At 37.0% G+C, this 27,735-nt stretch overlaps 2 protein-coding genes across 5 annotated transcripts in view; one reads left to right on the top strand and one right to left on the bottom strand.

The window, feature by feature from the left end:
* HYCC2 (hyccin PI4KA lipid kinase complex subunit 2) overlaps positions 1–15,403 on the bottom strand; it is a 52,944-nt gene extending 37,541 nt beyond the window's left edge. For 3 of the 4 annotated variants that reach the window (XM_087819671.1, XM_016208825.2, XM_016208827.2), the window contains exons 1-4: positions 15,048–15,087; positions 14,223–14,256; positions 6,814–6,913; positions 2,717–2,795 (exon numbers count right to left, since the gene is read on the bottom strand). In XM_087819671.1, the coding sequence (XP_087675797.1) occupies positions 2,717–2,767 (51 nt within the window). In that variant the 5' untranslated portion in view covers positions 2,768–2,795; positions 6,814–6,913; positions 14,223–14,256; positions 15,048–15,087. Of the gene's footprint in view, positions 1–2,716; positions 2,796–6,813; positions 6,914–14,222; positions 14,257–15,047; positions 15,088–15,369 lie in introns of those variants that run through there. The other variant, XM_016208826.2, reaches the window with a different exon arrangement.
* On the top strand, positions 15,251–24,001 carry NDUFB3 (NADH:ubiquinone oxidoreductase subunit B3). Its single transcript, XM_016208831.2, has 3 exons — positions 15,251–15,495; positions 19,406–19,559; positions 23,708–24,001. Exons 2-3 carry the CDS (start codon positions 19,408–19,410, stop codon positions 23,862–23,864), a joined length of 309 nt encoding a protein of 102 aa, XP_016064317.1. The 5' UTR covers positions 15,251–15,495; positions 19,406–19,407; the 3' UTR covers positions 23,865–24,001.
* The last annotated feature ends 3,734 nt before the right edge of the window (positions 24,002–27,735 follow it).

The raw sequence follows: 27,735 nt of genomic DNA, 5'->3' as shown, positions 1-27,735 counted from the left end.
CCTCCTGAAATCTAGCTGCACAGAAGTCCTACAACCAGGGAACTGAAAAAGCAAGGAGACCGGTAGGAGGGACAGAGACGCCGGCAGGTCAGGGCTGAATCACGGAGGCTCAGCAGCTGGCCCACATCTGGTGCCACTGTTTAAAACCTGGAGGGTTATCATGGTGGTGGAGGTCTCCCAGAAGAGCGAGGCGCCCCAGCCCAAGGTTTCAGGGCCGGGAAGAGAAGTCCCCACAACTTCAGGCCATGAAAATCAGTGGGGATAGTGGATGAGGGTCATGTAGGGTGCGGGAGTCCCAGGCAGCTCCTCTTAAAGGGCCAGAGCACAGACTTATTCAGACTCGCTCCCTCTGAGCTCCAATGCAGGACAGCAGCTTGAAAGGAACCTGGGACATTTGGGGAGAGGTGAAGGGGCAGCTTCCTCCCAGACAGAAGAGCTGGCAGAGGCCATAGCTCCTCTGGTGAGTCCTCCCACCAAACAGCCGGCTGGCAGGCACCATATTTGAATCGCCAGCATCTGACTCACACCTTTGGCCCCTTCCCGGTGATTCCAGGAGACCCCATCCCTCCCCACCTGCAAGCTCATCCAGGCCATTTCCAGGGGCTTTTCTATGCAAGTGGTCTCTTGAGCCCCATGCTTAGGACTTTCCTAAAATCTCTCAAACAAGCAGCAGCGTTCCCCATACGTCTTGATAAGTTGCCCCAGGTCTGGCACAAGTGGCAGCCTGCACTGGCTCATAGCTTGGCCTCTCCTGGGCTCCTCCAAGCCCAGCACAAGGAGCAGCCAACTACAGGTTGCTGTGTAGCTCATGCTGGGTGGCCCTGGGCAAGGCATTGACAGAGGCTGACTTTGCACCTCCCGGGAGGCCCCAGAGACAGTGCACCTGGTGGTCAGACTTGACCACACTGGATTACAACCCTACCACATCCACGAGTGACACACTCAAGGGGCAGACTCGGTGAACGCCAAGGCCCCACTGAAGTAAATCCTGCTCCATAGGGATGTCTCCAGCATAGCAACTCTTTGCCTGTAGTTGCAGCTGGTCCTCACAGCCGACTGGCCTGTGCGTCAGTTTCTCCCAGTGATGCCAACAGCAACCAAGGCTCAACCAGAATAGGACAGTGCACACAGCCCACACAAGGGAGCACCTAGAAGGCCCAGCTCAGGTGACTGGGGAGGCTGAGCCACTGGGCCCTACAGGACACCTACTACACAAAGCCACTCTACAAATTCCAGGAGACATAGCAGCTCTACCTAATACATAGAAACAAACACCTGGAAGCAGCCAAAATGTGGAGGCAAAGAAACATGTCACAAAGAAAAAGAACAGAAGAAATCTCCAGAAAAAGAACTAAATGAAATAGAACCAAGCAAGCTACTAGATACAGAGTTCAGAATAATGGTTATAAGGATGCTCAAGGATCTTAGTAAGGCTATTAAGGAAACTAGTGAGATCATCAGTTACATGATAAAGTACCAATCAGAAATGAAGGCTGCACTGAAATGAAGAATAGTTTACAGGGAATCTACAGTAGAGTAGAGGACGCTAAAAATCACATCAGCAATTTGGAATATGAGGAAACAAAAAACACCTAACCAGAAGACAGGAAAGAAAAAAGAATCCAGAAATATGAAGATAGTATAAGGAGTCTCTGGGACAACTTCAAGAGGCCCAACATTTGTATTATTGGGGTTTCAGAAGGGGAAGAAAGACACCAAGGAATTGAAAACCTATTTGAAAAAATAACAGAAAACTTCCCCTACCAGGGGAAAGAAATAGATTTACAAGTTCAGGAAGCACAGAGAGTTCCAAACAAGAGGAACACAAAGAGGCCCACACCAAGACACATCATAATTAAAATGCCAAAGGTTAAAGACAAAGAGAGAATCTTACAAGCAGCAAGAGAAAAGCAGTTAGTTACCTACAAGGGAGCACCCATATGACTGTCAGCTGATTTCTCAACAGAAACCTTACAGGCCAGAAGGGAGTGGCAAGAAATATTCAAAGTGATGAAAAACATGGAAGTACAACCACGATTGCTCTACACAGCAAAGCTACCATTTAGAACTGAAGGTCAGATAAAGAGCTTCACAGATAAGAAAAAGCTAAAGGAGTTCATCACCACCAGACCGGTACTACATGAAATGTTGAAGGGTCTTCTTTGAGAAGAAGCTAATGAACAAAAGAATCTGACAAACTAAATAGATCCAGCGACACTGATGTATGCAGCAAACGATCATATTTCAGAGGAAAGAGGGAAGGGAGGTAGAGGGTAGGAAGAGATTAACCAAAGAAGTTATAGGCAAATATACATAACCCATGGACACAGACAATAATGGGGTAAAGGCGTGGGGAAGAGGTGGAAGCAAGGTGGAGGGGGTCAATTGGGGAGAAAAATGGGACACCTGTAATACTTTCAACAGTAAAGATAAATTTAAAAAATAAGTAAAATTGGAGGCTTCCCCTTTTATTGAAATATTTTAAAATTTATATTCCCTTCACCAATCCTAACAATTTTCATTTTTATATATTATCTAGTCATTATTCACATTAGTACCTTTTTAAAGAGTTGCAAATTATAGAAACGTTATTTCATACTTTGCCATTTCCACTTCACATCATAATATTTCAGTTTCTCCAAAGAACACCTTTTCATTGTTTGAATTACTGACATATACAATCATATGACATATTCTTATCCCCAATCCAATTTACCTTGAATTCTGATAACCATTCTTCCACAACACCACGTTCAGATCCCAGCATCTTCTTCTACCTTCTGTTACACTTATCTCTGAACAGAAAAAGAACAGAATTGAGGATAGCATAACTACTTACAGAAACTACCAAAGGTAAATGATGTGTGCCTTTCTCTAAAGTAGTAGCTCATCTAGTACATATTGTAGATAAGGAGGCTTAATTTTAGAATAGAACTCAAACTAAAATTTTTTACAGAAAGTTTTATTTTTATCGGTACATTTGAAACCTATTTTCCTAATGCTTTTATATTTTCCCCAACAATTATACTTCAAGGTGGCAAAAACAAGTCTATTGAGTGAAATCGAAATGCACATTACCCAAGACAAATGCACAGTCGGTGTCTAGAACTTTTTACCAAATATACAACTGAAATAAGTTATACATCATAGAATAGACCATGTAACAAATTATAAATGACAAAGACAGAAAAGCTAGAAATCACGGGTCATATATTCAGCAAACGGATTATAAATGTATATACACTACATGAAATAAAGCCTTTGAAGAAGGTAGATTTCTGTTTTCTAAAATGAAAATATGTCCAAGTAGAAAAAGCAAGTCATACAATAGTATGTAAACTATAACTCCTTTGTAAAACTACATAAAATGTAAAAAAAAAAGCTTGGAAGCATATAGTATACACTAAACTTTAAGTGTCTACCTCTGACGGAAGGATTACTGAGGCTATATTATACAACTTTGAATTATAAAAAAATAATTAAGTATGTATTATTTTTAAAGTGAGAAAAATAATAAAAAGTTTTGGTTTTTAATTGGGCTCAAAAGGTAAAAACTAGAAGAAATAAAGATCTTCTTGGGGGAGGAGTAAAGTGTCTTCAAAGCAAATGAAAGTTCCTTTATTAAAAGGACAACATTTCCTAAGAATGTGTAAAATTCCACACTAAAGTTCTACCTAAAAATAGGAAACCAGATTTTCTAATTTCTCCTCTCAATTCCAAAAGGATTTAAAAATATCCCTATATACTGCACTTTACCAAGTACTATGTAAACAAAAAGTCCAAAAAGGTGTATTTTCAAATACCAAACGTTTTTAAGACAGACTGATAAGTTGCAACAAAAAAAGAGATGGTAGGGAAACCCACAGATTAAGAGATGTAAAAAGAAAATCAATAAGCAAAGTATGAATCTTATTTGGACCCTGCTTCAAACAATTAAAAATAGCATGACACAAGTGGAGGAAGTTGAGCATCACTGGTTATTTAATGGTATTAAATTAAGGAATTACTGTAGGTTATTTTTATATTTGACAATGGTATCATAGTTTTTTGGCTTTTGTTAAAAGTCATTTTTGTTCTTTTTCTTGTTAGCATGGGGTTTTTTTAATTGATTTTTAAAGAGAGAGGAGGAACGGAGACGAAGAAGGGAGAGACACAGAGACATTGATGAGCAAGGAACAATTGGCTGCCACCTTGCACGCCCCCTACTAGGGATTGAGCCCAAAACCCGGAATGTGCTCTGACAGAGAATCAAACCAGCAACCTCTTGGTGCATAGGTCAATGCTCAACCACTGAGCCACACCGGCCGGGCTGGTATCATAGTTTCTAATTTTAATTTAATTTAATTTTTTAAATCCTTACCCAAGGATATTTTTTCCATTGCTCTTTCAGAGAGAGTGGAAGGGGTAGAAAGAGAGAGAGACATATCAGTATGAGAGAGACATCAACTGGCTGCCTCCTGCACGTGCTACATCAGGGGCTGGGGATTGAGCCTGCAACCGGGATATGTGCCCTTGGCTGGAATCAAAACCCAGGACCCTTCAGTCCACGGGCTAACACTCTAACCACTGAGCAAAACAGACTAGGGCTGGTATCATAGTTTTCAAAAATAGCACTTATTGCCCAGCCAGACTGGCTCAGTTGGTTGAGTGTTGTCCTGTGCACTGAAGGGTTGCCTGTTGGATTCCCAGTCAGAGTACCTACCTGAGTTGTGGGTTCCCCAGTGTGGGAGCATACAGAAGGCAACCAATTGATATTTTTCTCTCTCTCTCCCTTACCCTCCCGCCATTCCTCTCCCTAAGTATCTCCTCGGGTGAAGATTAAAATATAAAACTAAATAAAAATTGCGCTTATCTCTTAGAGATACACACTGAAATATTTATTAGTGAAATGATGTCTGGAATTTGCTTTAAAATAATCAAGGACAGAAGGGAGAGCCAAAAAAGGACAGTACAATGGGTATAGATGAAATATGACTGGCCATGATGAGTTGATAACCACTGAAACTGAGTAATCAAGGTTATCGACACTCAAATTTCACTACACTATTTTCTCTACTTTGTCACAGGTTTGAAATGTTCCATAGTGAACTGTAAGAAAAAAAAAAAGAACTGATAAACTAACCCTACATATAAAATCATAATATACAAGATATAAAGCAATGGTTCTTAACCTATTTTTTTTTAATGATTTAAAAAAAAATTCTCACCCAAGATATGTTTATTGATTTTAGAGGGAGAGAGAGGGAACGAGAGAGAAACATCGATTGGTTGCCTCCTGTATGCACCTGGACCAGGAATTGAACCTAGAACCCAGGCATGTGCCCTGACCAGGAATCAAACCCAAGACCTTTTGGTATACTGGGACAAGGCTCCAACTGAGACACACCAGCCAATATTGGTTTTTAACCTTTTAGGGGGAAAAAGCAGAAATTCACAGCCCCCCCCCCTTGATACCCAAACAAAACTAAGAAGCCTTAATTCAGAAAAAGATAAATATAATGCCCATATGTACACAGTTTTTCAAATAACTTTAGGGAGTTCAAAGATCTAGTAAAGCCATTAAGTAGATATGGAATCCCATGTTAAAAACTCTTGCTGAAGAAATGAGGCTCTTAAAAATAACTTCACAAAATAGAGCACAACTACATATCCAAATGACAGTGTCCTTCATTTTATCAGGTTCCTTCACTTATTACAATGATTTTTTTTCAAGTCATTGTCAGAATTCTCTTTTTCCCCTTTCAAATATCAATTAGTTAAGTGGTACTAAACTCTTGAAAACCTGGCTCTTCACCTAAAAATGAATTTCATGATAGAACTATGCTTACTGTGCATTTTATTCTATGCAACATAAGTACCTATGTCAAAGGATTTTTTTTGGTTTGTTTGATTTTTTAAAAATTAAATAAGTTAACACATCAGTGAGCAAGACTAACTGATAACTGCTCTTATCAGTTTCTAGTGGACGAAAACTATTGGATAAACAAAGCTACACAAGTATTAGGATAACACATGAGATAGTGAAAAATGAATTTTGCTATTGGAAATTTTCAAACTAGGTCAACAACTATTTAGATTAAGTCTGAAATTTAAGCACTTAAAATGTGCTGTTATTGTAAATACCAAGTTCTCTAAGGAAAAACCTACAGCTACACTGTCCAATACCGTAGCCACTAGCTAAAGTGGCTATTCAGCTAAATGTAGCTTGTGTCTCCCATATTGGACAGCACAGATATAGAACATAGACATCATCACAGAAATTCTATTGGACAGCACAGATCTAGATGTAGCCATATGATATGGTTATGCCAAGTAAATTTGATAAATTAATAACTGTAAAGTTTAGACAACAAAAAAGTTAAGAGACACAACTATTTAAAAAACACACACCACTTTTAAAAGTAAATTTCAGCCCTAGCTGGTTTGGCTCAGTGGTTAGAGTGTCGGCCTGCAGACTAAAGGTTCCAAGGTTCAATTCCAGTCAAGGGCATTTGTCTCGGTTGCGAGCTCTATCCCTTGCCCCAGTCAGGGCAAGTGCGGGAAGCAACCATTCGATGTGTCTCTCATCACATTGATGTTTCTCTCTCTCATCCTTCCATTCCCTTTGAGAAAGCAATGGAAAAATATCCTCAGGTGAAGATTTAAGAAGAAAAGTAAATTTCAAAGGCATTAATTAAGATCATTATTTCAAGTCTCCTGGGTAAATTGCTTAATAGAAGCTACCCACCAAAGAGTAACAAAAATTCTAATACGTCTAACTGTATGGGAAATTAATTCTTTATCCTTTAAAAAGTTAAATTCTATAATTTTTACCTTTGTTTTAAGATCGGTTTTCTAAAGGAGGAGGTGGCACAGGGATGTGGCAGAGTTCAAGTGTGGAATTCATTTGTTGAGACTTAAATATTTTCCAACTCTATAAAAAAATTAAAACAGAAATCAGTAAAAATTGAGACACATTCTCAAGAATGTAATACAAAGAAGAACAATTTTGGTAAGACATTTATAATATAATTTATCTAATTTAAGAAATAATTATGGTCTGAAAAGTTTCTATAATAACTAGCATATACTTGTGCACCATTACCAAACCTAATTTAAAAAAAAAAAATTTAAAAGGAAATCTGAGTTTTAGTTTCAAATTAGTCATTAATTATCTGCAAGACCATGAGTAGGTTATTTAAATTTTCTGGAGCCTCACTTGAATAATCTATAAAACTAAGATTTCCATACAATAATTCTATGAATCCATTAGTACAGTGATATCATACACAAATACACACACATGCAATCATTAAAGTTTTAATATGCAGTGTAACACCAAGCTTAAATAATAAGTATCAATGACTATAAAATCATTTTGGATGAGTCCCACAGAACTGAAAATGTTATCATTTTTAAAAAGAACACAGAAAATGCTATTCCTTGAATTTTTGGCACAAAAATATGTTAAAGGCTTCTTGATCAGGGAGAATCATTTTCAAATTGCAAAAGGTATACTTTTGTCACAAATTGATAATTATTTTCATATAGTTGCTGATCACATTATGTTTTTAAATCTAAAACATCAAAAGAAAATTAACATTTTAAAATATGTTCATTAACAAAATGTGATTTTTTAAACAGAAAAAATACATCAATAAAATTCTCTTGAAATTTAATCACATTATAATTATAATTCAATTTTTTTCCAAACCAAAGATGTGTCAGAACCTCCTACTCCAACCACAGCAGCTGACTTTATCTCTTACATTTTGGATTATCACATGAGATTTTTATTTTCATGAGAAGTTCAGCAGTGGGAGGAAAAACTTGGAAAGGACTAAGAATATCTCTGGAAAGATGTACAAGAAACTTGTACCAGTTGCCCCTTTGGGAAGGGGCACTTCATGTCAAGGAGACTCTATCTTTTTGTACCTTGGGAATTAGGAACCACTAAGGCAACTGCCAGGTTTTGAAGCAGTGCAGGTAAGCACATTTGAGAGCTATGCTGGGAACCTCTGTAGAGATAGATCTCTGACAATCTTTCAGTGCTAAGGATACAGATACTAACTAGGCTCTCAATTAAAAAAAAAACAAAAACACAAGAAAACCCAACAGGGCAAATGGTAGGAAAACTGAGTTTTATTAAACTTTAACACAGCTTTAAAACAGCTCAATCCCTGATTAATTGGAGGTAATTAGCCCCTCACTCATTTGAGCCACAGAAAGAAATGGGAACCCTGTCTGCAAGGTAACATTGTCTCTGAATCTTTCAAACAAAAAGTCTGGCACACAATAAAAATTTACTAAATATTCAAAGTGACAAATATGTAACTGAAAGTTAAGACAAAAACAGAATACACATTCCTCTGAAGTGAACATTTTCCAAGATAGATCATATGTTAGGCTACAAATTAAGACTCAACAAATTTAAGAAGACAGGTATTATTATACACAGTATCTTCCATGGCAACAATGGGATGAAATTATAAATCAACAGAAGGAAAACTGGAAAAATTCACAAGATTGAGGAAATGAAACAACACACTTTTAAACAGTCAATGGGTCAAAGAAGAAATTACAATGGAAATAAGAAAATACTTAGAGCCAAATGAGAATAAAAAACACAATATTCCAAAATGTATGGGATGGTGTGGGAGTGGTGCTAAGGGAGAAATTTATAGATATAAAAGCTTACATTAAAAAACAAGAAAACTATCAAATCAACAACCTAACTTTACAACTTAAGGAACTAGAAAAAGAATAAACTAGACCCAAAGCTAGCAGAAGGATGAAAATAATAAAGATTAGCACAGAGATAAGTGAAATAGAGAACAGAAAACAATAGAGAAAATAAAAATAAAAAACACAAAAACTGGTTATTTGATAAGGTTAACAAAATTGACAAAGCTTTAGTTAGATGGACTAAGAAAAAAAGAGAGGAAACACAAATAACAAATATCAAAAATGAAAGAGGGGACATTACTGCTGATTCTACAGAAATAAAAAGTGTTATTGCCCAGCCGGGCGCGGCTCAGCAGTTGAGCATCGACCTAGGATCCAGGCGATCAGGGTTCGATTCCCGATCAGGGCACATGCCCAGATTGCGGGCTGCAGTTGATCAATGACTCTCTCATCATTGATGTTTCTATCTCTCCCTCTCCCTCTCCCTTCCTCTCTCTGAAATCAATAAAGATATGTTTAAAAATAAAGAAATAAAAAGTGTTATAAAGAGTATTATGAACAATTGTATACCAACAAATTGGATTATCAAATTCCCAGAAACACAAAACTTACCAAGATTAAATTAGCAAGAAACAGAAAATATACAACCCAACAAATTCAATTAAAAAAAAAATAAGCAAAAAGAATGAACTTGTAAAAAATAAATTAAAAAAGAAAGAAAATCTGAATAGACCTATAACTAGTAATGTGATTAAATCAGTAATCAAAAATCTGACAAAGAAAAGCCCTGAACCTGATGGTTTCACTGGTGAATTCCAACAAACATGGAGAAGAACTAATACCAATCCTTCTCAAACTTTTCCAATAAACTGAAGAGGAGGGAACACCTCTTAACTTGTTCTATGAGGCCAACATTACCCTGATACCAAAGCCAGACAAAGACACTACAGAAAAAAATCAAACAAACAAACTACAGCCCAATATCCCTTATGAACACTGACACAGAAATACTCAAAATACTGACAAACAGAATTCAGCAGCATATAATAAAGATTATATAACATGATGAAGTAGGATTTTTTTTCCTGGAATGCAAGGATGGTTCAACATTTTAAAAAACGTAATATACTAGAATAAAGGGAAAAAGAACATAAAGATCTAAATTGATGCACAAAAAGCATGTGACAAAATTCAACACCTTTTACGATAAAAACAGTAAAAAAAACTAGGACTAGAAGGAAACTACCTGAACATAATAAAAGCCATATGTGAAAAACCCAGAGAACATCATACACAACAGTGAAAGACTGAAAGCTTTTCCTGTAAGATCAAGAACAAGGCAAGTATGCCTGCTTTCACCATGTCTATTCAATATAGTACTGGAAGTCCTAGCCAGAGTAAATAGGCAATAAAAACAGATAAAAGGCATCCAAATTGGAAAGGAAAACAAAATCACCTGTTTGCACATTATGATCTTTTATGTAGAAAACCCTACAGATTTCCACAAAAACAACAAAACCTGTTAGAACTAATAAACGAATTCACAAGTAGCAGGATCAAAGTCAACACACAAAAATTAGTTGCATTTCCATATATTAAGAATAAACAATATGAAAAGGAAATTATAAAAACAATTCTATTTACAATAGCATCAAAAATAAAATACTCAGAAATTAACCCAGGTGCCCGGCCAGGCATGGCTCAGCGGTTGGGCATCAACCTAGGACCCAGGTGATCGGGGTTAGATTCCTGGTCAGGGCACATGCCCGGGTTGTGGGCTCGATCCCCAGATGGAGGCAGCCGACCAATGACTTTCATCATTGATGTTTCTATCTCTCTCTCTCCCTCTCCTTTCCTCTCTCTGAAATCAATAAAGACATATTTAAAATAAAAAAAAAGAAATTAACTGAGGTAAAAGACCAGTATAATGAAAACTACAAAACATTGGTAAATAAAACTAAAGGAGACATAAATAAATGAAAACTCATCCATGTTCATAGATTGAAAGATTTAATACTGTTAAAATGTCAATATTACCCAAAGTGATCTACAGATTCAATGCAATCCTATCAAAACCCCAATTATTTAATTTATTTTTTTAAAATATATCTTAATTGACTTCACAGAAAGGAAAGGAGAGGGAGAGAGAGAGACAGAAACATCAATGATGAGAAAGTCATTGATAGAGCCCGCAACCCGGGCATGTGCCCTGACCGGGAATTGAACCCCGATCGCCTGCATCCTAGGTCGACACTCAACTGCTGAGCCACGCCCGGCCGGGCCCAATTATTTTGTTTAATCTATGGTTTATTAGATTAGATGTGCTTTTCTTTAACTTTTTCTTTTCCTTTCTTTTTTTATTCGTCACTGGAGGATATTTTTTCAGTTGCTTTTCAGACAGAGTGGAAAGGGGGGGCGGCGAGAAACATCAACGTGAAAGAGACAAATGGATTGTTGCCTCCCACAAGCGCCCTGACCTGGGCTGGGGATCGAGCCTGCAACCAAGGTAGTGCCTACTTCACTGGACTCAAACTCAAGACCCTTTAGTCCATCAGCTAAGCTCTAAGCACCAAGCTAAGCCGGCTAGGATTCTTTAGCTTTTTCTTTAAAATGTTTCATCAAGGAAATCTTATTAAGCAAACTCAGCCAGGTGGATGACCCCATGCAATGACTGGGGCAGAATGGACTGAAGGCAGAAGGAAGTGCCTTTTCCAGAGGAGAATCCAGAATGGGGAGCAGCAGAAAGGGGGCTCAGGAAGCATGGATGGGTTCAGTAAAAAATCTGATTCTAATATTTTTTGGAGTACAGTGTTTTACAAATAGACAAATAACTATTTTGTAACCCATGCTTTTCCATTCAATAAATTGGTGCCACTTACCATATTTTATGACTACTTTTCTGGCAGTTAGATTTCAAACCAAGAAAGAACTATAATTCTATAAATAATCAGTCACACCTCTTAATATATTACATAATTGAGTTTTTACTCCTTTCTCCAAAATTAAATTCTACTCCTTTACTTTTTCTAGTACTTGTCTTCATGGCAGATAGATACCCAAACAAAAAGTCTAGAATTCATAAGGATGAACTAGGAATTTCTAAACAGGATCTGTGTTAAAGTCAATACATTCACAATTCCAAGTTTTACTATATATTATTGAGAGAATGTTTATGCAAAAGCTAAATGTATATCTTCTTTGTATTATGGCAATATTGCAAAACGACCTTTAATCGAGAAATCTGCCAATTCTTATTTTCCAATTGCAGTTTGATTCTAGAATTAGATAGCCTCCAGGCACATTGAGAGAACAAGATATAAGTAAATATCTGTGCAAATTAACACAGGTCTGAATTATGAAAGAAATTAGCTTGGTTTATGGAAAGCAGCTAAATGTCAAGTAAAAACTAATCCAAAGCAAAACATTCAGCACAATTTTTATTTCTGGCAACTTTAGCTCCTGGCTAGAAAATCTATCCCAGCTATGACATTAAATGGTGAAAATTTATTGAGCTGTAAAAATATTGGCAGATTTGGTAGCCCTTTCTCTCAAGCAAAAGCTACAGTTAGTTACTGGTTCATATCACAAGTAATACAGCCTTGAGTTAGATCAATGATTTCAAAGTGAAAGCCAGTGGTGAACCATATAATCTAGGGGATTTTTTTCTTCAAAATATGTATATCTACCTCCCTTCATATTCTCCCTACCACTAAGATTCTGAAGGGAAGTGGAAATGATATAATAGATATGTGTATGTACCTTTAACGAAAAACTCCAGATTATTCTGATAAGTGTGTGTATGTGTGTGTGTATAAAACTGTCCACTTTCATGGAGATTTTCTGAATTAGGTCCAACTCTATTTTTAACATTTTATCAATAGCAGACAAAAGGAGAAGTGCACAAAGTGACAAGAGCTCAACAGAAGGCTCTGCAGGTAAGAGGCTGTACTGAAACGGGTTGTAAAGCAACCTTCAGAGCTTTCTGTGCCAACTCCCTCCAGAATCCACTGCATCACATTTTAGACAATGATAAATGTTCAGGTCATCATCCTGAGAAAAGCACGTAGTCTACTAGCCAGACAAAAATGTAAAAAGAAGCTATTCTGGACATCAAAAAAACTAAGAAGCCACAGACACTGAAACACAAAAAATTCCTCTGTTCTTGCATTAAAAGAAGAATAACAAAGTACTATTTTGTGCATCTGATAACTTGTTTGGAGACTTTCTGCCCATATTTTATCATTTTAGTTTTTTTTATTATGTAGCATTGGTTTTTCTATTATAAAGATCAGTCAAGCTGAAAATCTTAATCACTTTATAACTAAATAAACTACTATAAGATGCCAAAACTTTGTATTAAAAACAATCAAACTAAATCTATTGCATGTGAAGATTGCTTAAGAGTTGGATTTAAAAACAAGCTTTCAAGGTCCATTTAGAGCAAATGATTATACTTCTTTATAGCCACTGTTTCAAATTTCTTATAAACAGCTCCAATACTGAAATGTGTCAGAAAAATGGACTTCTAAGGATGTATAAATAATCAGCCAATTATTATTATATTTTAATTTGGACTAGTGTTTCTTAAATCACTTGGTAATTTCCTACACAATTATTCAACTTTATTGCATTCTACAATGACACCTACTGGCCATTAAAAATCAGCCACTGACAGCTCTGGTAGGCTGATTACATAATAAGAAACACATATACACACACACACACACACACACACACACACAAAAACACCACCCTACATAAAAGCAGATTTGTTCACAGGTACTCGCACTACAGAACTGTAACTAAAACAGAAGCAGAAATATTCTTTGTGACTGACATAGTATTATTCTTGCAAAAAGTAAAAATACAATGAAATACCAATTGTCAAAATTTTTATCTGAAGCGCTAATAAACATCTCAGTACTCCATTTCAGAACTAAAAAACAAACTCTAATGATTCATCTCTCCTTACCAAATGATATTTATACAAATAAAGGATTTTTTAAATTTAGGTTCTACGACATACTAATATAAATTAGTAATAGAAATAGGAAAATTATAGTATACTTGCTGATACTGCATTAGGCCTTATCTTCTAAGTTAAAGGCAACATTTCGATCAGCTTACATTTTAGCAGTTTATAATGCTTCTTTTAAAACTGTTTTCCAGTGAGTTATAAAACCAAGTTTTTATAAAACGAAGTAGTTTGCCCTTCCATAACATATACTTAATGAAATTCCTACATTTCACTGTGCAAACAGTGAATTATAAAAACTCAGAAAAAACATGATAATTCAGTTATTTATGTCTGTAAATACATTTTACCTTGGTCAGAGAGGTTAAAAGAACCATACTTTTTTAAACCTAAGAAATAACCCATGACTAGTTTCTCAGACTTACAGAACCCATTACTTAAAAGATTACTTTTGCATTCCCCCCTCCCCATTCAAACCACCACCTTATTTTCACAGTCTCTAACATTCACAACATCTAGGAGTAAAAAAAAAAAAAAAAAAATCTAACAACGAAATTTCTAGTCGTTTTCGTATTGCACTTACCTTCCACTATAGATTTTTGAGGCTTTCCACTTTCCTGAAGATTAGAAAAAAAAAAGTATTTGTAATCAGCCTTAACCCTCAAGACAGAGAAATTCACTAACTACAAAACGTGAACCTGGCCACGCTGATCGCGAACCAATGAGCCTCTCGACCCAAGCCCGTATTCGGGATGAGGTAGGTCTTCGCGACGGCTCTAACCTTCCCGCTTCTACGCGTACGGAGCCTGCAGGGGGAGAGCCCTCGAACCCAGGGAGAAACTACTCTGACACACCAATGGGTCACCAGACCTCTTCCAAGCGAGACAACCTAGTTGTTTGGGTAAATAACAGCCGAGGGTTACATAATACATAGCTACAAAGACTTTCAAGGATCTGACCGCCAGTAAATATCTTTCTTCTCCGCTCCCCCCTTCCCATCCCGAGCAATGGCCCTAAGAAGAAGTGATGCCTAGAATTTCTCTCAGGTGCCTGCAATGCCGCGTCCTCTTCTCTCTCCGAGCTTCGCGCCAGGAATTCCTCCAGCCCTCATGACACCGTCTTGCTCCCGCCTCCCTCCTCTCCAGGCTGGCGCCACCGCAGCCCCGCACGCCCTAGGCCCCCGCGTCGCCGCCCAGGGCTCAGCCCCCACCCGCCTCAGCTGCCTTCTCCTCCTCACGACCTCCCGAACGGCTACCTGGTCCACGGAAGGCTCCGGAACCACCAACACTCCGGCCACCACCTTCCCAGACCATCCTCGTCAGATCCCCTCTATAGTTCCTGCGGCTGGAGACCCAAATCCCTCCTGGCGTAGCCCCCCGTGTCCCCCGAAGACCGCGCTGCCGCTTACCTGTCACTCGTCGCCTCCGGCTCCTCACCGCCACCGCCTCCCGCAGCCGCCGGCCAGCTGCAGCGCAACAACCTGCCCTTCCACTGGGTGAGGCCACGTTCTAACAACAGCCCCACTTATTGGCTGCAGCGTGTCCGCGGCCCGCCCCTCTGTGCAGTGCCTAAGGATTCCGGTCTCCAAACAAGGAAAACATCGCCTCTTTCCCGCCCTTCGGTCCTCCACAATTTCTCTTATTGTAGTTAGACTATGGATGCACAGATGTGCGGGGAAAATGTCGACTTTCAGCCTCCCTCGCTTCATCCCCACCTGGTCCATAACGTACCGGAACGTTCTATGGCCTCGGTGAGGCTTTCCTGCCGGAAGGTCCTCGAAGTGACAACTTCTGTTTCCGGTTGGCTCCTGCTGGAGGTTGAATATTGAATGTCCTGAGAGGTCAGATTGCTGTCAGGTAAATTAGAGATTGGTGGGCGATCTCTCGACTGGGAATAAGAATGAGACTCTATTTCTGGGGAATTTAGAAAGATACAGACTAAATAAAGAAGGATGATGAGGGTGTGTAACTCCAGAGGACAGGAGGTCAAAGATCTAGCCGGAGAGAAGTCCTGGGGTAACGAGGGGCGGTTGTAAAAGCATACCGTGAGGATTACTGTGGTGATTAAGGCCAGATGCTTTTTTCCTACTCTGCCACCAGCAGCACCCTCTGTCCCGTGTTTTTTGGTTTACCTTTGAACTGCATAAAAGAAGAACAGTCCCCAAATTGTAAATTTGTGAAGGAGGATTAATTGTAATGCCTGCCTTACAAATCTGTATGGTTTTAAGTGAGATATTTCCACTATGAATGTTTTTGACACAGTGTTAACGTGAAAAAAAGCAGGGTACAAAATCACATCCATTTTTAGAGTGATTTATTCCAAAAATTTTACTATTTGAAAATTGCAGGGACTGGAAGGGACACTAAAAATTAATTTGTCTTTTATTTTCTAATGTTCTTATAGTATCCACAATTTTTAAAATGAGAGGAAATACTTGAAAGCTTTGGTAAGCCATAAAATTACATGTAATGTAAGTGGTATTATCCTCTTTATTTCCTTCTTAGGAATTGCAGCCCCTTTTAGTGGAGGTTGATCTTCACCAAACTCACATGTTCACTCCAAACATAGGTAGAAAGCTTTTTAAAACCCATATGATTATATGGGTTGGGTTTTTTGGGGTTTTTTGTTTTTTTTTTGTGGAACTGATTTCCTTGCTATTCTTGTTTGAACAGCTCTGAACTGGAAGTAATCACCCGTCATTGAGTCCTTGGCATAATTTATCACTTTATCTAATTTTACTTTTTACTGTGAAGTATACATAACAGAAGGGTGTAAAAAACATAAGTATTTTTTAAAGAATTATAATTAAGCAAACACTTGTGTAAACACCTTTCAGGTTAGGAAATAAAGCATTGCCAATAACTTAGATCCTGCATTCTCAACAGAAATGATTGACCTTCGGGTGAAGATTGGTTCTGAGAGGATGGAAGGGCTGTGTGAAAAATCTTAGATACTACAATGGTTTGTGACCTTCCAAAAAGTGGTAGTACATAAACATATATACAATGTATCTGTGGTATTAAATTTTCATTAAGGGCGGGAAGTGAGAATGTGATAAGGAAAACAACTGCCCAAAAAAGCTCCTTTGGCATACAAGAATTAAAAATAGGTTGAGCCCTGGCAGGTTTTCTCAGTGGTTAGACCCTCTGCCCCCGGACAGAAGAGTCTCGGGTTCCATTCCTTGTCGGCCCTGGTTGGGGCACGTGTGGGAAGCAACCAATCTCATATCGATGTTTCTCTCTCTGTATCTCTGTCTCCCCCTCCTCCCTCCCTCCCACTCTCTCTAAAAAGCAAGGAAAAATATCCTTGGGTGAGGATTAAAAAAGAGAAAAAACAGGTTGAAAAACACTGTCTTAGAATCTCCCTGTGGAGCTCTGATTTTATCTCCTCCACCAACGGGTAACTACTATCCTAACTTGTGATAAGCATTCACTTGTTTTACTTTAATTTTCCATCTATGATAAATTCCTAAAAAATGAATCGTTAGGTCTTTCAATTTATATTAATAGGATCTAAGTGTATGTATTTTTTAATAACTCACCCCTTTCTCATTTGTAAGATTCATTCATACTGTTGCATGTTGTTTTCATTGTCTAATATTCCAAAGCTTCCTATTTCTTAATTAATCTGTTATTGTTGTTGGATATTTGGGTTGTTTACAATTTGGGGCTAGCATCAATAATGTGTTTTTTAAAAAGATTTTTATAAAATGTATTTTTTTATACATGCAAGAGTTTCTCTAGAGCAGTGTATTGTCCAATGGAAATATAATGTAAGCCACATATGTAATTTTAAATTTCTTAACCATATTAAAAAGGTAAAAATAAACAAAATTAATTTAATATATTTCTAACAGTATATTCAAAATATTGTTTGAAAATGTAATCAGTGTTAAAAGTTATTAATTAAATATTTTATGTTTTCTTTATACTGTCTTCAAGATTTATGTGTTTTACACTTGCAGAATATGTTTGTATGATGTTTTCATAAATATAAACACATGATCTATGTTTATATTTTATCAAATTTACTGCTGATAAAGTAAATCTGTATACCCAAATTGTTCGAAATACACTTTAAATTTTCCAATAACTAATTTGAGAATCCATTTTGAAGTTTAAATTAATTAAAATTAAATAAGTCTAGTTCCCAGCTGCACTAGCCACATTGAAGTGTTAGTGGCTACCATATTGGACAGTGCAGATCTTGAGTATTATATACTTAGTACAATTGCTAGGCCATAAGGTATTCAAATGTTCAGCTTTTCTAGGTTATGTCAAACAGTTTTTCAGAGTGGTTGTGCTAAGTCACATTCTCACCACCTGGGTGTGAAAGTGGAAGGCACATCACAATGAGCTGAAGTTTATTTTTAAATTGTCTATAAAAATGATGCTAGTAAAACTGAAGTCTTTATATTACTATTGAGGACATATTTTATTTATGAAAACAAACTTAACAATTAAAAAGGATTCTAAGGTCTCTGTTACTCTAGTTCAGGAGTGAGCAAACTGCAGCCTGCAGGCCAAATTCAACCCATTGCCATCCTGGCTGGTGTAGTTCAGGGTTGAGTGTAGTCCAGTGCACCAAAAGGTCGCCTGTTTGATTCCCAGTCAGGGCACATGCCCAGGTTGTGGGTTTAGTAGGTCGCCTGTTCAATTCCCAGTCAGGGCACATGCCCAAGTTGTGGGTTTGGTCCCCCATCGAGGTGCATACATTTTCTCCCTCTTTCTCCCTTCCTCTCTTTCTAAAAAATCAATTTTAAAAAACATTTTTTAAAAAGTTCAACCCATTGCCTGTTTTGTGTACAGGCCATCCAGCTAAGAATGGTTTTTACAAACATGTGCAATCAATTTAATATTAAGGACTACTAAACCTTAAGCCCTAGTTAAGCAAAATGTTATCCCCCCCAAAATAATTCCATTATTCTCATCAGTAGAGCTGTATTACAAAAAAAATTATACTCAGTTATTATGTTTTGAATTTTATCAATACAATATTTGTGGAAATTTGTTTTCTCTCATTATGTAAGTATCTATATGATAGCCTTGATTTTTTACCTTTTGGTCCACAAAGTCTAAAATATTTACTATCTGGCTCTTTACAGAAAAAGTTCATGTGAACATACGTATTCAAACACAATAATGCTGCATCTTAACAGGATCATCTAAAGAAAGTAATAACAAACTAGTATGTAAAACATCTTCATTATGCATACCTATGCATTGTGAAAGGACTAAAAGGAAGGGAATAGTATTGCTTTGAAATTAGGAACAAGGGCTCTGAAACCAAACTGCAAGGTTCAAAACCGAGTTGTACCATTTACTATTTTTGTTAGCTTCAGAAAGTTACCTTCATGTACCCTCATTGTCTTCATCTGTAAAACTGAAATAATAATCATAATTTAACTTCAAAGAGTTGTTTTGGAAGTAACAGAGTTAATACATGTAAAGCACTTTAGTGCACAAAGGGCCCAATAAATGTCTGCTGTTACTTTAATGAAAAAAGGAATGAAAAACATAACTGGTTATCTCTAAGTGATGGGATTATTGATTATTTTTCTTTTTTATATTTTATATATGTGTATTTCCTAACTGTGAACATACACTAGTCTTATAAAATCTCTTAACTCAGAATTTCCAAGTATTTATATTGGTTCTCTTTAAAACATTAATTTTAAGTGTTTTACCTTAAAACATTAATTGTAAACTTGGTTCTTTGATAGCTACAATGTGCATATTTCTCTCTCATGTTAACCTTTTCCTATAGACATGGCCCATGGACATGAACATGGACATGGACATGAACATGGTCATAGTAAAATGGAACTTCCAGATTATAAAAAATGGAAGATAGAAGGGACACCATTAGAAACTGTACAGGAGAAGCTGGCTGCACGAGGACTAAGGGATCCATGGGGCCGGTAAGAATAATTAAATAATTTAGATAGAATTTATCCTAGAGAATCATTATCTGTTACTTTTTAATGTATTTTCTTTAAAAAAAAAAAAAAATCATTTAAGCCTGGCCGGTGTTGCTCAGTGGTTGAGTGTCGACCTATGAACTAGAAAGTCCCAGCTTGATTCCCATCAGGGCATATGCCTGGGTTGTGGGCTCCATCTCCAGCAGGGGGCGTGCAGAAGGCAGCCAATCAATGATTCTCATCATTGATTTTTCTCTCTCTCCCTCTCCCATCCTCTCTCTGAAAGCAATAAAAACTTTTTAAAAAATCATTTAAAATGGCTTTTTATATTGAAGTTTTAAAGTCAGTTTTATTGATGTATTTACATACAGTAAAATTCACCCATTTTAAGTTTAATTCCATGAGTTTTGACAAATGTATACAATTATGTAACCACTACTAAAGTCATGATATAGTCTATTTCTATCATCCCAAAAATTTCCTCCTTGCCCCTTTCATACTCATTGTCATCCTACTCCTGGCTCCTGGCAACCATCAATCTGCTTTTTGTCTCTATAGTTTTCCCTTTCCTGAATTTTATAAAATTGGAATCACATGGTATGTGGTCATTTGTTTTGGGCACTTTGATTTGGTATACTGCTTTTGAGACTTAGGCTTATTGTTAACTTATATCCCTAGTTCGTTCCTTATTTATTGCTGACTAATATCCATTGTGTACATATACCTCATTTTGTTTGCAGTTCACCAATTAATTGCGTTTTGTGTTGTTTCCAGTTTTTCACTATTATGAATTACCCTTCAAATACAAGTCTGTGTGAACATGATGTTTTCATTTCTCTTGGGTAAATACCTAAGAATGGGATTTCTGGATCATATAATAAGTGTGTGGTTATTTTCATTAAGAAACTGTCAAACTGTTTTCCCAAGTGGCTGTCCCATTTTGCATTCCCACCAGCAATGTATGAGAGTTTTAGTTGTTCAATGTCCTCATCGACATTTGGTATTATAGGTCTTTTCATTTTAGCCTTTTTAGTGAATGTTATACTTCTTTGTGATTTTAATTTGCATTCCCATGTTTCCATGAAAACTGATGATCATAACATTCTTTTCCACTGCTTGTCATTTATGCCTTTTGTTTTGTTTTGTTTTGTTTTGTTTTTCAGTGCAATGGCTATTCAGATATTTTGCCCACTTACTGGGATGTTTGTCTTCTTTTACTGAATTATGAGAGTTCTGTCTGTATTTTTAATATTTAAGTCCTTTATCAGATATAAGTTTTACAAATGTTTTTTCCTAGAGTGTGGCTTATGTTTTCATTTTCTTAATAATGCCTTTCAAAGAGTTTTAAATTTTGATGGAGTCCCAATCTGGCATTTTTTCTCTATTAAGGTTTGTGATTTTTGCATCCTAAATTTTCTCCTATGCTTTGTTTTAGAAGTTTTGATAGTGTTCTTTTTTACACTTAGGCATAGGATCCATTTTTGGGTTTTTTTGGTTTTTTAAAATGTCTTTATTGATTTCAGAGAGAAGAAGGGAGAGAGAGAGATAGAAACATCAATGATGAGAGAATCATTGGCTGCCTCCTGCATGCCCCCTACTGGGTGTTGAGCCTGCATCCCAGGCATGTGCCCTGACTGGAAATCAAACCGAGATCTCCTGGATCATAGGTTGGTGCTCAACCGCTGAGCCACATCAGCCTAGCTTTAGTTAATTTTTATATCATGTGAGGTAAGGATGAAAGTTAATATTTTGCATTTGGACATCCAGTTGTTCCAGCACCATTTGTTAAGACTATCTTTCCACTATTGATTTACCTTGATACCTTTGTCAAAAATCAATTGGCAATATCTGTGTGGTCTGTTTCTGGATTCTCTTCTGTTATCCTGATCAATACGTCCACCCTATGCCAATACCACACTGCCTTCAAATTAGGTTGTATAAGATCTCCATTTTTTTAAGCTATTTTTAGGTTCTTTGCATTTACATTTATATTTAAATTTTATTTTATTTTTAAATTTATCTTTATTGATTTCAGATAGAGGAAGGGAGAGGGAGAGAGAGAGATAGAAATATCAATGATGAGAGGATCATTGATCAGCTACCGCCTCTACACCCCCTACTGGGGATCAAGCCTGCAACCCAGGCATGTGCCCTGACCAGGAATCGAACCTCAGTCTCCTGGATCACAGGTCGATACTCAGCTGGTGAGCCATGCCAGCCAGGCTACATTTAAATTTTAGACTGAGCGTTTCAGTTTCTACAAAAAACCGCTTGGATTTTAATTGAGATCTTATTGAATCTATAGCTCAGTTGAGGATAATTGATATCTTAATACTGTAGAATCTTCTAGTCCACAGGCAATTTAGATCCTCTTTCATTTCTCAGCAGTGTTTTATTGCCTTTTATACAGGTCTTGTACATATTTCATTAAATTTATCCTGAATTATTCCATATTTTTATACTATTTTAAATGGTATTTTAAAACTTTATTTTCCAATTGTTTTTTACTAATATATAAAAATGCAATTGAGTGTTATATGTTGACCTTATATCATGTTCCCTTGCTAAACTCACTTTTTAATTCTAACTTTTTTTACAGATTCCTTAGACTTGACTTCATTAGTGATCACTTTGTATACAATACTTCTTCCTTTTCAATCTGTAAACTTTTAATTTCTATTTTCCTTGCATTATTGTACTAACACTGCTAGTATAATGTTGAATAAACGTGGTATAAATGGACACTCTTGCCTTTTTCCTAGTTGAGGGAAAGCATTCAGTCTTTTACCACTAATATAATCTTAGTTGTGCGCTGGTCATAGGTGCCCTTCATCAAATTGAGGAATTTCTCTTTTATTCCTAGGTTAGTGTGAGTTGCTGTTATTACTGTTATTGTTGTTAATGGGTGTTGAAATTTATTAAATGCTTTTTCTGCATCTATTGAGATGCTTGTTTACAGAGGTTTTTTCCTTCTGTTAGTATGATGAATTACTCTTACTGATTTTCAAAGATTAAACCAATCATGAATTCCTGAGTAAATCTTATTTGATCATGACATGTTATCCTTTATGTATATTCCTGAATTTAATTTTCTAAAATTTTGTTAAGAATATTTGCATCTATGACCTGGCCGGCAAGACTCAGTGGTTGAGCATCAACGTATGAACCAGGAGGTCAAGGTTCAATTCCTGGTCAGGGCACATGCCCAGGCAGCAGGCTGGATCCCCAGTGGGGGGCATGCAGGAGGCAGCCAATCAATGACTCATATCATTGATGTTTCTATGTCCCTCTCCCTTCTTCTCTCTCTGAAATCAATAAAAACATATTTTTTTTAAATTATAAAAAATATGTAATTTGCATATTTTATTTATAAAATATATAAAAAATGCGTCTGTGTTCATGAAGGATATTACTGTGTAGTTTTCCTCTAATGTCTTTGTCTGGTGTTGGTATCTAAATTATATTTGATTAGCTCTCATATTTTCTAGTAAGTCAGATTTTTAGATTTAAGTGGTTTTTGTTCATCATAACATTTGTTCCCCCACTCGCTTATCCCTGCCTGTGAGAGAAGACTTTTTTCACTAGAGGGCTCTGACTTCTGTTTACATCTGTGTTTAGAGTACTCAGAAGAATGATTGCCAGAGCAGGAAATCGGTATTCTAAACTACAGGCTGCTATGACAGGGACATTTATTAATAGTAATAATAATGTCAATTGTTACATACTCTCTGTGCCAAAATATATCATACATTACCCTGTTTATTCTTTATAAAACTATAAGGTAGATATTAATCATTGAATAGGAGAGGAAGCAGGCCCTGACAGGTTAAGTAACTTGTCCACCCTAAAAGGTTGTGAATCTAGTATAAGTGGCAAAGCAAAGATTATTACCCTCTAACTATCTCTTTCCGTGATGCTGTAATGACTTGTACGGACAAAGCCACACAGCTGACCTATTTTATATGTGAAATGTGGGCATGTACACCTAATTATCCTATACCTCAGAAAGATTCCTATTGTGGTCCACTTAGATTATCTTATATAAGGTTGCATTTATGTCTATTAGAAAGATGTGAATTAAATGCATTTTACTCAATGAATGTACATAAGTTTATATGTGATTATAATTTTCCCTTTTTTTCTTCTAGCAATGAAGCTTGGAGATACATGGGTGGCTTTGCAAACAATGTTTCCTTTGTTGGTGCATTATTAAAAGGATTCAAATGGGGATTTGCTGCATTTGTGGTGGCTGTAGGGGCTGAATATTACCTGGAGTCCCAGAATAAAGATAAGAAGCATCACTGAAGATAATACCTGGAAATATCTTAGTGGCTTCTTAACTTTCTTTTTAAAATAAGATGATTTCTTCACTGTAGCCTACTTATCTGTGTGTCTGTCCCTTAAAGAATACTAGTAAGATTTATTAAAGAATACATCTGACAGTCTGTTTTTGTCATTCTTTAAAAATATATATATATTTCAAGCCATTTCAGATTTGCTTTGGAACACATGGGGGTTGAGTACAAGCAGCAGTGCATTCTGCATATAGCAGCCAGCCAGCATATATTTGAACAAATGGATGTGTTTTAACAGGGTTTTAAATAATTTTTTAAATTTGTGATAAAATTTTCCATCTTAACAATTTTTTAGTGTACAGTCAGTGGTACTAAATACACTCATAATGTGCAACCATCACCATCATCCATCTCCATAACTTTTCATCTTTTAAAACCAAAAAGTCTGTGCCCGCTAAACAATAAATCCCTATTCCCCTTCTATCAACACTTGGCAACCACCATTCTACTGCTTCTATGGTTTTTGACTACTCTAAGCACCTCGTGTAAGTGGAATTATACAGTATTTGTCTCATTGTAACTAGCTTATTAGCGTAATGTCCCCAAGTTTCATCCATGTTGTAGCATGTGTCAAAATTTCCTTTCTTTTTAAAGCTGATATTATATTGTATGTATATGTCATAATTTGCTTACCCAGTCATTCATTGGTGGCCTTGGGTTACTGCTGCATTTTAGCTATTATAAATAAATAATGCTGCTATGAATATGGGTGTACTGTACTCTTAATAGGTTTCTTTTTAAATGCTTTTTATTTTTTAATATATCTTTATTGATTTCAGAGAGAGGAAAGGAGAGGGAGAGACAGAGATAGAAACATCGATGATGAGAGTCATTGATTGAGCCGCAACCCGGGTATGTGCCCTGACTAGGAACTGAACCCCGATCACCTGGATCCCGGGTCGACTCTCAACTGCTGAGCCACACCTTGCTGGGCTTAAATGCTTTTTTTAAAAATATTTTTTTAATGATTTTTAGAGAGGAAGGGAGAGGGTTAGAGAGAGAAACATCAATGAGAGAGAAACATCATCGATTGGCTGCCTCCCACACACCCCTACTGGGGATCAAGCCCGCAACCCCAGGCATGTTCCCTGACCAAAATCGAACCCTGACCTCCTGGTTCCTGGGTCAACACTCAACCACTGAGCCACACTGGCAGGGCTCTAATAGGTTTTTAAATGGGAGTTGGCCTTGCTGCTTTTACCATCTCCTGCAGGTGGTTTAGAGAGACCTGTGTTACACTATTAAACGCTCCCTGCCCAGCTCTGGTTGACATCTGTGTATCATGTTCATTTTTCTTTATTGTGATATTTTCTACTTTTGCTTTAGTTCCTCTCCCATGTTGTGAAAAGTTTGACCTTTTTTTCCTAACAATACACTAGACATTTTTAATTAATTAAATCTCTAAAGTTGGGACAAGTCAGCTTGTTGAAGAGGGCTAATATTTTTTGCTTGAATAATAAAGCTAATATAAACGAGTGATTTTTTTTCTTTGTAAATTTTCATTTATAAATATGAAACAAATTACTAAACAAATGAGGTAGGAATTCCTAATAAGCTGACAGTAGTAAACGTGGTGGAATGGAATCAAAAAAGACAAGATAAGGAAAGAGTTTAACAAGGAACAAAGAAGAAACAAAAAGCAATAGAACAAGTAAAAATAGCAAGATGGTAGGTTTAAACTTAATTATATTAATTATAGTAAATGCATATAGTCTAAAATTTAAACTCTAAAACATGCCAATTAAAAGATTGTCCCTGGTGGGGTGTGGCTCAGTGGTTGAGCACTGACCTAGGATCCGGGAGATTGCAGTTCGATTCCCAGTCAGGGCACATGCCCAGGTTTCGGGCTCTACCCCCAGCAGGGGGCGTGCAGGAGTCAGCTGATCAATGACTCATCACTGATGTTTCTCTCTCTCTCTCTCTCTCTCTCTCTCTCTCTCTCTCTCTCATGCACATGTGCTTCCTCTCCCTGAAATCAATAAAGATATTAAAAAAATTAAAAAAAAATTTTGCCCTGGCCAGGTAGTTCAGTTGATCAGAGTATTGTTGTGGGTTCAATCCCCATTCAGGGCACACACAAGAATCAACCAATGAATGCATAAATAAGTGGAATAACAAATCGATGTCTCTCCTCTCTCTAAAATCAATAATAATAATTAAAAACGAGATTGTCTTATTTTGCTTCACATGATGCTCTTAAGGTCCATCCATGTCACATGGCAGTATTTCATCTTTTCTTATGGCTGAGTAGTATTCCATTGTATATATGTACCACATCTCAAACAATAAAAAAAATAAAAGACATTGTCAGCCTGGGCAAAAAGCAAGACCCAGTATAAGCTGTTCACATGAAAACCCCTTTGAAGACATAGAGGGGGAGCATTTAAGACCTTGCTCCCTGGGATCCATCATCAATTTGGCTCAAACTCATAAAAATTATCTACAGGTTTGTACGTTTCTTACATTGACACCACAAACTTAGAAGATCCTCTCCAGGATCTAGGTTTAACAGAGGCAAGCAAGAGGACTGTCTGACATATGTCGTGTGAAGAGTGGACAAAAGAATTAGGGCCCTTTACCCAGGAAAGAGAACTTGTAGCAGTGGTGTGAAAATCCAGACATTTGAAGGAGACCAAGATGCTTCAGTGAGTGGTGGCAGCCACTTTGTGAAACATGAAGGGAACTGGCCTTCAATGAAACTGATGCTGTGGACTGTGAAGAGGGAGGGTGAAGAGAACCTGGGATTTTAACGATATCATGATATCACCGTATAGATGTGGCAATGAACAAAAAACAAATCCACCTTTGTGTCCCAGACTTCTTTCATACTGTGAACTTTGATTAACCTCACTGTCCTTAGCAAACACATGAAAGCCTTCTAGTTGGTGATTATCTGTGTTCCACAAAATGTAGCCATAATATTTTCATTAGTAATGGCCAGAATGGCATGACAACTGAGATAAATATCAAAATGGTAATAGTATCAACCATAAATAATCATCCATCACAAGCCCACCAGGAGGCATGGCTCCCAGCTCAAACTGCATTCTTTGTCCCTTTGTCTTGTCAATCGTTAGTACCTGAGTTATACTATTAAACAGTACCGTAACAGGCGTCTGGTGGCAGGGAATAATTGGTGCAGAATTGCTGGATCATCTTTCTGTTCTGACCCTACATCCCTGTAAGTAAATTATCCTGTAATGAGTTCTGTTATATTCTTAAAAAAAAAAAAAAAAGGCATAGAGTAAGAGAGTGAGACCTAGATTAACATGCTTATTACTCCTTGGTAATTCAATTAACTTTTACTCATAGACATTCGCTTGTCAGAAACAAAAGTTATCTCCTGGCAATGCATTGCTCTTGTTACTTTGGCTGCTAGCAATTCAAATCAGTGCCTTCTCAAAGACCATGTATCTGAGGGGCCTGGTAACATGACAATAATTACAACAAAAAATAATGTATCCAACCTGGCTGGTGTGACTCAGCAGTTGAGCATGGACCTACGTATGATCCAGGAGATTGAGGTTTGCTTCAGGTCAGGGCACATACCCCTGGTTGCAGGCTCGATTCCAAGTAGGGCCATGCAGGAGGCAGCCAATCAATGACTCTCTCATCATTGATGTTTCTATCTCTCTCTTCCTCTCTCCCTTCCTCTTTCTGAAATCAATAAAGGTATATTTAAAAAATAATAATGTATCCAGCTGACCCTGTGCCTAGCTCTTATACTCATTACCTCTCATTTAATCCACAAACAACCCTGTGAGTAGGTACTGCTCACTATTAAAGTGATGCAGCTACAAACCAAGGAACATGGAGGATTG

This window comes from Miniopterus natalensis, chromosome 8 (genome assembly GCF_054644295.1).
Source record: "Miniopterus natalensis isolate mMinNat1 chromosome 8, mMinNat1.hap1, whole genome shotgun sequence".
Taxonomy (NCBI): domain Eukaryota; kingdom Metazoa; phylum Chordata; class Mammalia; order Chiroptera; family Miniopteridae; genus Miniopterus; species Miniopterus natalensis.
The sequence above is the reverse complement of the archived record's forward strand: the minus strand, read 5'-3'. Positions and strand labels throughout refer to the sequence as shown.

What these genes read in the sequence shown, in the direction of transcription:
- NDUFB3 (XM_016208831.2), top strand. Translation starts at nt 19,408, where the DNA reads ATGGCCCATGGACATGAACATGGACATGGACATGAACATGGTCATAGT. An exon ending in CTAAGGGATCCATGGGGCCG is followed by an intron (nt 19,560 to 23,707) that starts GTAAGAATAATT and finishes TTTTTCTTCTAG; the next exon opens with CAATGAAGCTTGGAGATACA.